Source organism: Delphinus delphis, chromosome 9 (assembly GCF_949987515.2).
Source record: "Delphinus delphis chromosome 9, mDelDel1.2, whole genome shotgun sequence".
NCBI lineage: Eukaryota > Metazoa > Chordata > Mammalia > Artiodactyla > Delphinidae > Delphinus > Delphinus delphis.
The window spans coordinates 65,032,648-65,045,973 of record NC_082691.1 but is presented as its reverse complement, the minus strand read 5'-3'; the positions used below and the strand labels follow the sequence as shown (position 1 = coordinate 65,045,973).

At 37.2% G+C, this 13,326-nt stretch overlaps 1 protein-coding gene across 9 annotated transcripts in view; it reads left to right on the top strand.

Moving 5' to 3' along the window:
• The window catches only part of DPY19L1 (dpy-19 like C-mannosyltransferase 1), a 242,178-nt gene that overhangs the window by 91,079 nt on the left and 137,773 nt on the right, over nucleotides 1–13,326 (top strand). For 3 of the 9 annotated variants that reach the window (XR_009520642.1, XR_009520644.1, XR_009520643.1), the window contains exons 22-24: nucleotides 1,833–3,663; nucleotides 5,856–5,921; nucleotides 7,539–7,680. The exons of 2 other annotated variants lie outside the window; for them this stretch is intronic. Coding sequence is in view for 1 of the 7 variants with exons in the window: in XM_060020710.1 (XP_059876693.1) it covers nucleotides 1,833–1,989 (157 nt within the window). In the remaining 6 variants the exon portion in view is untranslated. Of the gene's footprint in view, nucleotides 1–1,832; nucleotides 4,639–5,855; nucleotides 5,922–7,538; nucleotides 7,681–13,326 lie in introns of those variants that run through there. 4 more of the 9 variants (XR_011246603.1, XR_011246602.1, XR_011246604.1 and 1 more) reach the window with 4 other exon arrangements.

The following is a 13,326-nucleotide window of genomic DNA, read 5'->3' as shown; positions in this document are numbered from 1 at the left end:
AGATTTTCAATGATGAAATCGCCTTCTATTGGAAGAAGATGCCATCTAGGACTTTCATAGCTAGAGAGGATAAGTCCATGCCTGGCTTCAAAGCTTCAAAGAACAGGCTGACTCTTATTAGAGGCTAAAGCAGCTGATGACTTGACGTTGAAGCCAGTGCTCCATTTATCATTCTGAAAATCCTAGGGCCCTTATGAATTATGCTAAACCTGTTTTGCCTGCGCTCTATAAATGGAACAACAGAGCCTGGGTGACAGCACAACTGTTTATTTACAACATGGTTTACTGATTTTGTTAAGCCCGCTGTTGAGACCTACTGCTCGGGAAAAAAAGATTCATTTCAAAATATGACTGCTCATTGACAATGCACCTGGTCACCCAAGAGCTCTGGTGGATGTACGACAAGATTAACGTTTTCATGCCTGCTCATGCAACATCCATTCTGCAGCCCATAGATCAAGAGTAATTTCCAAGTCTTATAATTTAAGAAATATATTTTGTAAGGCTATAACTGCCATAGCTAGTGATTCCTCTGATGGATCTGGGCAAAGTCAGTTGAAAACCTTTTTGGAAAGGATCCACCATTCTAGATACCATTAAGAACCTTTGTGATTCATGGGAAGAGCTCAAAGTCTCAACATTAGCAGGAGCTTGGAAGAAGCTGATTCCAGCCCTCATGGATGACTTTGAGGGGTTCAAGGCTTCAGTGGAGGCAGTAACTGCAGATGTGGTAGAAATAGCAAGACAACCAGAAGTAGAAGTGGAGCCTGAAGATGTGACTGAATTGCTGTAATCTCATGATAAGACTAATGGATGAGGAGTTACTTCTTATGCATAAGCAAAGAAAGTAATTTTTTGGATGGAATCTACTCCTGGTGAAGATGCTGTGAAGATTGTTAAAATGACAACAAAGGATTTAGAATATTATATAAACTCAGTTGATAAAGCAGCAGCAGGGTTTGAGAGTACTGATTCCAATTTTGAAGGAAGTTCTACTATGGGTAAAACACTGTCAAACAGCATTGCACGCTACAGAGAAATCATTCATGAAAGGAAAAGTCCATCAAGGTGGCAAACTTCATTATTGTCTTATTTTAAGAAATTGCCACAGCCACCCCCGCTGTCTGCAACCATCACCCTGATCAGTCAGTAGCCATCAACATCAAAGCAAGGCCCCCCGCCAGCAAAAAGATTGTGAAGCCTTATCACTGAAGTCTCAGTGATGGTTAACGTTATTTTAGCAATAAAGAATTTTTAAATTAAGGTATGTAATTCTACTGCACACTTAATAGACTTCAATATAAACATAACTTTTATATGCACTTGGAAACTAAAAAATGTAACTCACTTTATTGCAATGTTTGCTTTATTGTGGTGGTCTGGAGCCAAACCCGCGATCTCCCGGAGGTACGCCTGTATGATGTTCTGTGTCAGTATATTACCACTGAGTATGTGCTTGATACAGTCTCTCCCTTAATCGCTTATGTCATGGGTACTTCCCATTTTACAAATGTGGAGAGGGAGACTGAGTGAACTACCCAATACAAAATTCTTGGTAAGTAGCTGAGGCAGAATTCAATGGAGATTTCCTACCCCAACACCTGAATTCATGTATATTATATGTCTTTTCTTTCTTTATAGTTACCTTCGCTGTGTTCACCTTATTCTCAAGAGGATTTATGGTAGCTTACATAAATATAAATAACTATGATAGGATTTAAAAAAAAAACTAAGAAAAAAATGACATGAGAGCAGGAACATAAAAAGTGTGTTCCTTTATCTGCCATTATATAATGTACATTGATTTTTAATCTGCACATTAACTTTTCTAGGCCTGGTTGCAGTATGCCTGAAATCTGGGATGTGGAAGATCCTGCTAATGCTGGGAAACCTCCCTTATGTACCCTCTTAGTAAAGGAGTCCAAGCCTCACTTCACCACTGTATTCCAGAATAGTGTTTACAAAGTCTTAGAAGTTATAGAGGAATGACCGCTGCCTACAGAGAAGTCCACCAGTAATGGTTATCATGTTTTGCTAATAGCTTATGCCTTGTTTTTAATTCAAATCCCCAAAACTTTTATAAGTAACTGTTTTCAAATGAAAAACATCTTATTTGGTCAATTTGAATGTCATTCTGATTGTAAAAATACTTATACGTTTATCAGTTGGTTACTATTTCAATGCACCCCTTAAAATTTGCTATGCAAATGAGTATATGCTTGTACTTGACTTAAATATTTGTCCTAAAGTGAGCAAAGCTACCTGTATAAAAAATATGATGGGTCGTGACAAGGGTGATATGAAAATATAGTCACTTACGGACTGTTTAGGGGCTCATTTTACAGTTCGTGGACTATTGATGCCACTTGCTTTATTCTCTGCGTTTTGCTGTTGTCTTTTGAACATTTCAGCGATTATTGTAAGTTCCTCAGTCAAGTCAGCCCCTGTCATCAACTTCAGTAAGAATAGATGGGGCAGACATGCGTATTTGCTATGTAGAACTCTGTTTGTTTCACTTCTTCACATTCTTTTCTCTGTTGCTCTCGTTAATGAAGCATTTCCTGCCTGTTATTAATCCAAGCTCTTGGACCTAGTCCTTAAGACCAAATTCCTGTTAACTGCCAACCATGTGGCATTAGTGTGTGTGCGTCTGTCTGTCTGTCTCTCTCTTTCTCAATATTCTTTGTCAAATAAGTGCTATTTACACATTTAGTTGCTTAGCAAGTACTTATTCTTGGTTTAAAAAATTTAATGACAATTGTGTATTTTTAGTATTCATTTTTAGTATTGTTCAAATGTTTATATTTTAATAACTTTAAACCACTTAAAATTTTTCATGTATAATTGTAGACTTAAGAAAACTATTTTGAACAACCACAAATATAATGCATCTAGAAACTAATGTATATTTGAGTAGACATAATTTATAGTGGAACAGTAGACTGTAGTATGTGGTAATTTTTCTTTTACTATTAAGATACAATAAAATATGACTAATTTTTTTGTCAAATAAGTAAATGAATAATGATAAGTGAATGGAGTTTTTATATTTTACTTTTAAAATTGCCTGTCTTTAATAAGACGAAGCCTTAAACCTTATGTTATAATTTTGGTTCCAAAAAGCATCGTTTCAGTATGAGGAATGAGTATATTCAGCCTTCCTCTTTGTTTTTTTTCTTTCCTGTTTATTTTTATTTGGAAAATTTTCCAACCTGCTTTAAATTTCTAGTATGAATTTTTGTTTCTTAAAAGTTAATTTGTGTGAAATGAGATTCTTCAAAACAGTGAATCCTCATAGTTTTGAGAAATGGTTTTAAGATTTAACGTTCTAAGCAAACCATGACTCTGGTGGACTACACGTTTAATTACACAGTGTTCTCTTTATTAACCACAGGCAGATTAACCTCATTGTGGATTGTCCTTGAGACCTGAGTCCTCAGGGATGGTTTCCGGTGCCCACTCCGGGGAGCCAGTGAAGAGCTGTTCTCTTTCTGCCTTCTCACCAGAGCCCAAGGACAAGCCTGGTCTGGGGGAGGCACTAGCTTGCTTAGAGCAGACAGCTGCCGAGACAGCCTGGGCTGAGGACTGTGCAGCCCCCAGCCTTCCCCAGAGCCCGCCTCTCCCAGGGAGCCTCCTTCCAGCGGAGATTGTCAGTGTCTTCAGGTGCCTGCCCCCTCTTTCTCACTTACCGGGTGACTTATTTCTTGGTCTTTTGCCAGTCAGAAAACAAGGAAGCATCTGGGGAGTTGTGGATTAGGAGTAGAATTTGAGCAATGATGAAGCAATGCAGAAAAATGGCAAGTGGGCACTTGAGGTCGAGGAGGATGAGAGGCACCATGGGCAGGAAGAGCGGAAGTGTGTGCTCTGCTTTATTTGCCATTGTTTCTCTCGTAAATATGTTTTATACATCCAGCAGTTACAATTTTTTAAAAAAAATTTTACTTTTAAAGTTCTCTATTCTTCCCACCTTTCAGGAATTCCTTTCCCAGTAAGTTCACATGCAATTATTTGAAATTCTATATAGGAAAAACATTAAAATACTGTTATAACTGTTTCATGTGCTGGGAAAAGATAAAAGTAATCAAATTAGTTTTTTTTTTTTTTTTTTTTGCCAGAAGACTCCTTTTGTAACAGTATTTATTGATGTAACTCCACCAGCAAACTATGAGTATATTTTAGGCCAGTCAGTTTAGAACAGAGGCCTTGGGCTACACTGCACACTCAGCCTTGGTCACATCTGGTAGCAGCCGGTGCTGTAGATTATTAATATCTTTTATGGCAGCACAGAGTAGTGGTAGGTTTGATATACATGACAAAATAGTATTAAAGCTCAGTATTTTATGCATTTTTAGCATTTAAAAATATTTTGCTTTAGTGTGAGGAAGGTTAGGATGGGCAAGGAAGTGATAAAATAGCTATTGCTATGACATAAAAAAAAACAAAGTTGGGGCATTATTTCTATAAAAAGATAAGCCTCTAAAAGTGCTTAGCAGAAACAGCGTAGTGTTAAAATAGAACAATGATATTAAGGAGAAAATGAAAGGATGTATCAGAAATAAAGTGATAATGCATAGGGGAATTGTATTTTTATGAATTTTATGCCAGTTTACATGTACTATATATGTTAAATAAAAAAGATCATGAAAAATATAGAAAGTGTTTTTTTGATTGTTATTTTCATTTCCTCCTTGGCTGTGGACATGTTCAGCCTCATTCTGTAGTCAGATAACCATGAACTGGTTTGTGACAGATTGTAGTCCTGAGTAAATGGGAAGGGTTAAAGGTCCATGACACCACTTAGTCCTCTCCATCAGTGGTGGTATAGGTGTTGAGGTTCCCCATACTCTTCTTATGTTTATGGCATTATACACTAACATTTCCTTTATCATTTCCATGAAGGGACACAATCATTCTTTAAAGCCATATTTTGAGGATAATTCCAGAATTGCTGAAACCTTTTTTTCATACATTAGTTCTAAACCACAGTTTGGTCTCATGACATTTCCTAAATTATAGCTCCTTGTATTTGCTTGATATAAGCATCAACTTAGTTTTTGTTTGTTTTGTTTTTAATCTGCTTGGAGGACAGTTTAGCTTAATTCATGCCTGTATAATATTTTTACACAGTAACACCTTCATTCTCTGACATGTTTGAGGTCAGTTATTCTCAAATATAGTGTGCATCAGAATCACCTGGAGGGCTTGTTAAAACACAGATTGCTGCATCCCACCACAGAGGTTTCTGATTCAGTTGGCCTAAGGTGGTGCTATATGATCTGAATGATTGTGTCCCCAAAATTCATATGTTGAAATCCTAATCCCCAAGGAGATGATATTAGGAGGTGGGACACTTGGGGGTGATCAGGTCATGAGGATGGAGCTCTGATGAATAAGATTAGTGCCCTTATAAAAGAGGCCCAAGAAAACTCCCTTTCCTCCTCCACCATGTGAGATCACAGCTACAAGGTGTAATCTATAAGCTAGGAAGTGGGCTCCCACCAGATGCTGAATCAGCTGGCACCTTGATCTTAGACTTCCACCCTCCAGAACTGTAAGAAATAAATTTCTGTTCTTAATAAGGTACCCAGTTTGTGGTATTTTGTTATAGTAGCCCCAAAGTAGTAAGTCAGGTAGGGCCCCTGAATTTGCATTCTAACCAGTTCTCAAATAATGCTGATGATGTTCCTGCAGGGATTGTACTTGAGAAAAGTGGCTCTAATGGATGGGAAGAGACTATCTGGAATCCTGGCCTCTAGAGGGTGCTCCATTCCTGAGAGCACTTATCCCAACAGGACAGGCTAGAGGGTCCCTATATTGGGAACTGAATTTTACGGAGTCCTTTCTTTGTCTCTTAGGGAGCGTGCTTCAACGGAACTTGCAAGGAACATAGATAAGGTGATTTTTAACCAAGAACAGATAAGGTAATTTTTAACCAGACACTAATACAGCTCACTTGCATTGTGTTTTCTGAATAGGTGGTATGGGTCATTTAATTATTTTGAACTTGTACACTAGACTGGGCTTAGACCTGTTTCTTTTCAGTTCAGAGATGGAAAAAGAGTGAAATCATTTGAGATCAAATTTACTTTTGTAAAATTACTTTGCCTAAAAGAAAATAGATATATTCAGTGATGTGTGTGGATTTTAAAACTTCATTTTCCACTTTATTACTTTTGTTTGGCTCCAAAAATCCTTAGTCTTCTCCCTCAATTAGGGAGCAGTTAAGGATAAGCTCTGGTTCACAGATCACCTGTTTCTCTCTTCTGCCTTCCCTTTCTCCTTCCCCCAACTAGACCTTTCTAATTTAAATCAGTAAAATTGTTCCCTGTGCGGAAAAAGAGGAGGTGCTTTTGAACTTCATCACATTCTTTTTTTTTTTTTTTTTTTTTTTCCGGTACGCGGGCCTCTCACTGTTGTGGCCTCTCCCGTTGCGGAGCACAGGCTCCGGACGCACAGGCTCAGCGGCCATGGCTCACGGGCCCAGCCGCTCTGCGGCATGTGAGATCTTCCCGGACTGGGGCACGAACCCGTGTCCCCTGCATCGGCAGGCGGACTCTCAATCACTGCGTCACCAGGGAAGCCCTCATTACATTCTTGATTTTTATTTCACAGTACTGTATCAGTACAAATACATTTTTACATTCGAAGTTAAAAAGGACATTAAGATATAGAAAAGTCTTGAAAACTCTTTCCTCTTACCTTTCCTCCCATGAGAGAGATTTTAAAATTCTGAATGAATGTGAGAGTTGGAGACTTTTTCTCAAGATTTTGAGTCATTGTAGTGTAATTAAAAGGTAGATTTTTTTTTTTTTTGCAAAGAGATTAAGATACTATTGATATTGGCTCTGCTTTCAGAGCAATGCTTTCTACTTTTAAATCTAACCCAAAATTCTAATTAAGTAATGAGTTGTCAAAATGACTTTCAGATAAACGGTAGCACTATCAAGTATTCTGTTTATGCAGCATGTGCATTTAAATTCAGCATAATATAATTTCATTGATTTTTTAAAAGTAGCTGGACTTTTTTTCCCCTGTATGCAGATTTAATACCTTGAAAGAAAGTTGAATGTAACAGAATTATGCTCATTCAGTTGTTATGCTGATTGCTTTTAAAGCTTTAGTACTTACCCATTTCTAAAAAAATAGAACTGAAAATAAAAAATGACCATTTCTAAGAAGATTTGGCATCAGGCCATGAAAACTGATTTTTTTTAAATGGTGCCTGAAGGCCAGCTCTTCAGCTCAGCTTTATGGACACAGCTAACATCCCTGGTTCTGCCCCCCTTGGTGATGATGCCCCCTCTGGTCTTCACTCTTGGTATCTGCTTATTAACCAGAGTCCAGATTCAGAGGCCTCCCTCTTGCCCTAGAACATCCTCTTCCTAGGAGCTGCAATTCGGTTATTCACTCCAAATCTATGATGAATTTGGCTTTTTCTAACAAAGACTCTTTATGGCAGTCGTCCTCATACTTGTCTGTACATTGTAAATAATTTGCGAAGCTTTGAAAATACTGAAGCCTTTTCCTCACCTCCACAGATTGAGATTTAATCAGTCTGGGGTGTGTCCTAAGATTTGGAACTTCAAAAAAATGCCCAAGTGACGTTTTAGAACCAGGCCTCTCTGCCTTACATCTGTATGTCCACCCTTTGCATGTCTCTGCCCAATCGAATTAGAAACGGTAAGCAAGTTTCTCTCACACAGTCTCCTTTATTAATAATGATTGACTCTTCCTACTTTATGAATAATGGAATGTAGTGTTGAGTAGAGTCTCTAAGGAAAGAATTCTGTGTTTGATTAGAGATGAGTGCCATGGTGGCTGTGGGCAGCGGGAGAGTGGCAGCATAAGTATGTATATGTGTGAACCCTGATTTGAGTGACAGTGAGAAATGGGGATATAGCAGCCAACAAACAAAAACCAAAAAGGAAGAAAAAGAGACTAATTTAAAAATCACTTTGACAATTTAATATTAGTTGTGGAGAATCAGGTTTCTGTTCTTTGCTGATTTTTTTTTCTTTTTCGTGGAATATGCTTTCTTGATCAGTTTTAATTTCAAGATACAACTCAACTCAAATGTCACCTCCTCTGTGAAGCCTTCCCTGACTGCCTATCCTTTGGCTGAGTGAACTGCCTCTACTGTCCACACTCCTATAACCCCTAAATTCTGCACATTTAACATGACTTTTTCTACTGCATTGTGTCCTGTCAGACGGGACCTGTGTCTTATTCCATTCCGAATCCACAGTGCCTCCTAGCACCATGCCTAGCAAGTGGTAACACTTAATGATTTTTTAAATAAACCATACTTTATTCAACAATGCAGTCAATTCCATTGTAGATGGCACTAAAATTTATTTTTTTAAACTAAAAGAAATGGAAGATTATGTATTCCAACTGTGGAGATGAAATAATAAGGAAACGCAGTATCTCCAGATTAGATTAATATCATATATAGGAAAAAAATGTCCTTGATAAGCAGCTAAACAAAAATGAACCTCACAACATATCCTAGCTAGCTACCTTGATACATTCAGAAATGGCTGGTAACCAAATAACTGCTGGGAAGCAATATGGCAAAGATGGATATGTCTGTCTCCAAAGGAAGGATTCTCTTTGGCCTAGTTTGGGTTGTGTGGCCCAGGATACTATGATGGCTGGTCCTAGGATACTATGATGGCCGGTCCTGGGCACATTCACTGCTGGTCAGGAAGCAGGGAACTCTGATTAGGAATTTAGTTCAAGTCTGGGAGGAGGGGATTCCCAAAGGATGGGGAGAGACTCACGTTATCACTAGATGAGGATGTTAAGACAAAACAGATGACAGCAGTCATACAATTAATATTACCATAATTGAGACAACTAAATTAGAATCCTGGATCCATTCTTTACAAACTTTTTATTTGAGAATCAGTCTTCTTTTAAAAAGGATATGCCTCCAAGGGTGGTTAAAAATGAGAAGTAGACAAATTCACAAACACAGCAGGAAATTTTAACATACCTGTCTTAGAAATTGATGTAATAAGCAGGCAAAAAGGTCAGTAAGGATATACATGATTTGAGTAATAAAATAATGTTGATGTAATGGTCATATATAGAACAACTACACTGAACAAATGAAAAATACACGTTCTATTCTAACATGTGGGACGTTTTCAAGAACTGACAAAGCATGAACTCCAGGGAGGCATAAATTTTTTGTCTATTTTTTTCACTGATATAACCTAGAATAGTACCTGGCATATATGTGTGCTCAATATTTGTTGAATGAAAAAAATTGATCCTACGGGGGGCCAAATAGTGATTCTTGAAAAAAAATTAATGATTAAAACCCCTTAATGTGAAAAATCAATACAAAATTTAAAAAACAGTTTTAAATACTCCATGAATCAAAGAAGAATCTTATGATGAAAATTTGAGGAAAAAAATAGAACAATGGTGTACTACAAACTACTTGAGGGATATAATTAAAGCAAATCTAGAAATTTGCTTTTTTCCTATTTAGTCTAAAATGCACATATTAAACTAAAAATGAATTCAAATGTCAATGTCAGGAATATAGACAAAGAACAGCGGAATACTCCCTCCCCAAACTGAAGGAAATAACGAGCAGAACTTGATGAAATAGAAAACAACGATATCAAAGCCAGAGTTGGTTATTTGAAATAATTCATAATTGAGAGAAAATAAGAAGGCATAAAAATTAGGAATGGCAAATTACAGAAGCTGCAGAGAGTAGGTGGAGGAGATGTTATGAAAAACTTTGTCAATAAGTTTGAACACTTAGATAAATGGTTAAATTCCTAGAAAAATACAACTAGTCCAAAAAGAAATAGAAATTAGGAATAATCTTATCCCTAGCAAAGAAATTGAATTAATAATATTTTAAGATCTTCCCTCAAAGAAAACAACAAATCCAGAGAGTTTTGCAGACCTCTTCTACTAAACATTCAAGATACCGACTATATCAATTTTGTACAAACACCCAGAGAATAGGAGATAAGAGAACTCCAGTTTTTTGGCAACTGTAACATTAAGCAACAAGAGCAGAGTAGGATTAATGCAGTATAGGAAAATTACAGGTCTATTACATTCATGAACAAAGATGTAAACAAGAACCAAGAATGAATTGAACATAAGTTGTAAAAATACTAGTTTACCTCAAATTGACCTATATTTTAATCAACATACCAATAGGCTTTTTATAGAGCTTGACAAGCTGAATGTAAAAATTTTATGGATGAATAATCAAGACAAATCTGAAGAAGGACACGAAAGGACATTTTTGCCTATCATCTAGAAAGGTTTATCACAACAGCAGTAAAAGTATCGGCACAGGGATATGGAAATTGACTAATAGAATAATCGATAGCTCAAAATAAACGTGCATATATTTAATAACTGAAGCTGACAATTGGTTATCTATATGGAAAACAATAAATTGTTTCCCTACCTCACATCATACATAAAAATAAAATTCCAGATAGATGAAGACCTAAGTATGAGAGATAATACTATAAAATCTAGAATACAATGTAGGATAATATCTTTATGTCCTCAAGGAGAATTTCCTCAAAGAAGGACTTCCTAAAATCCCAAAACAATAACTTCTTGTTTTTAATTTTATTTATTTTTGGTTGCATTGGGTCTTCGTTGCCGTGTGCAGGCTTTCTCTAGTTGCGGCGAGTGGGGACTACTCTTGGTTGCGGTGCATAGTCTTCTCATTGCGGTGGCTTCTCTTGCTGCAGAGCATGGGCTCTAGGCGTGTGGGCTTCAGTAGTTGCAACGTGCGGGCTCTAGGGTGCGTGGGCTTCAGTAGTTGTGGCACACGAGCTTAGTTGCTCCACGGCATGTGGGATCTTCCCGGACCAGGTCTTGAACCCATGTCCCCTGCATTGGCAGGCAGATTCTTAACCACTGCGCTAACAGGGAAGTCCAAAACACTGCCTTTAAAGGAAAGGAGCGATCAATTCACTATGTTATGGTTAATAACTTCTATTCACTAAAAGACATGAAGAGAGTGAAGCAAGCCATGATGTGTAGAAGATATATGCAACTTGTCTACCTGACAAAAGATTAGTATACAGAATAAAGAACTCCTACAAAGAGTAAAAATAATGAAAAGAAAAATTGGCCAAAAACATGGCATTTCCTGAAAAAGAAGTGCAAATGGCTCATAATCTTTAAAAAAATCCAACCTATTCATAATCAGGGAAATTCAAAATGCAACCACAATGACAACATTTATAACTTGCAACATTGGTTAAAATTTTAATGTACTAGGAAAAGGGTGGGACAACACGAAGTCTTTTTCCTTCCCAGTAGAGGGTAATTATTTTGGAAATAAATGGCATTTCCTGATAAATCTGAGATTATACATACTAAGACCCAACTTCTCCATGCCTTAGATTTATACCCCAGAAAAATTCCTACATGTGCATCAGGATACATGCCTAAGATATTTACTGCCAAGTGTTCATAACAGCAGAAAATCAGGAAATCACTTGCACATGTGTCTGGAGTAAATAGAATGGATAAAGACATTGAAGTATAGTCATCCAGCAGTGTCCTATTGAATATGTAAAACTAAAACAGCTGTAGGCAACAACATGGATGACTCCTGGGGAAATATTAAGCCAAAAAACCCCCACTAATTTGCAGAAGAATGCATGTGATGTGAGTTCAGTTAGAGAAAGTTCAATAACATGTAAAGTTAAACAACACATTTTTAAGGGATTAAAACATGGTAAAATATGAAGAAAAACAAGTAAATTATAAGTAAAATTATATTAGTGACTGTCTCTCAGAGGATGGAAGGCACAAAGGGGTCTTCAAAGTTGAAGTGTATGTGTTCTTCTTTGAAATGCGATAGTGGGTACATGGATGTGATTTTACTATAATTATTTATACTTTATGCATATTTTATAATTATTCTTCAAAAAATATTCAATATTGAAAAAACAAATAGACACTCTCAGATACTAATACACATGAAAAGAAGAGCCCATCATAGGTGTGGCAGGTTGTTGAGAGAAAATCCTCAATTTCTCTGGCAATCACAATTTGTAAATAATATTTCCCTTGGTGCCTGGCATACCATTGGCCTTCAGTTCAATATGAAGGGAACAGAGGGAGAAGGGAAACAGGTGTCTCATTTAAAAGGCCAGCAGCAACCATTAAGGATGATAAAATCTGTTACTGAACTCAGGTCCAGCTGCTCACTGCTCAAAAATCAATACCCTAGATGCAGTTGGTGGTGGAAAGGAAAGTTGCTTTTAATCAGAAAGCCAGCAATCTGGGAAGAAGGCAGACCTGTGTCCCCCAAAACCAACTATGAAGATTCTGCTCGGCCATGAAAGTTTTAAAGGGAAAAGGGGAAGGAATCTCAGTTAATCATTGAGATACGGGGTCAGTGGAGTCGCCACCCCACCCCCCACCCATTGTGTGCAGGCTCGTCCTCCTGTGATCTTCCTCTAGACGTTATCTTGTTCAAACAGTTTGTTCACACACTTTGTTCTCAAGATTACTGAAGGTGAAGCTAGGGAAGAGATCTGGTCATCTGTTAATTACTTATTCTTCATTTCTACTTCTTTGATCTACAGAAAGAACCAACAGGCTAGGCAACATATCGTGTGATCAGAAGATTTGAAAAGTGTGCTAGGGCTGGAGATGAGCAGAGCACGGGAGTGCCTGAAACGAAGTTTAGTTACAATATAGCTTTGCTAAAGTGACAAGGCAGACAGTAACACAATCATAGTAGGGGACTTTAACACCCCACATTCACCAATAGACAGATCATCCAAAATGAAGATAAATAAGGAAACACTAGCTTTAAATGACACATTAAACAAGGTGGACGTAATTGATATTTATAGGACATTCCATCCAAAAACAACAGAATACACTTTCTTCTCAAGTGTTCATGGAACACTCTCCAGGATAGATCATATCTTTGGTCACAAATCAAGCCTTGGTAAATTTAAGAAAATTGAAATTGTTTCAAGTATCTTTTCCGACCACAATGCTATGAGATTAGATATCAATTACAGGAAAAAACTGTAAAAAATACAAACACATGGAGGCTAAACAATACGCTACTAAATAACCAAGAGATCACTGAAGAAATCAGAGGAAATCAAAAAATTCCTATAAACAAATAACAATGAAAACACAATGACCCAAAACCTATGGGATGCAGCAAAAGCAGTTCGAAGAGGGAAGTTTATAGCAATACAATCCTACCTCAAGAAACAAGAAACATCTCAGATAAACAACCTAACCTTACACCTAAAGCAATTAGAGAAAAAAGAACCAAAAAAACCCCAAAGT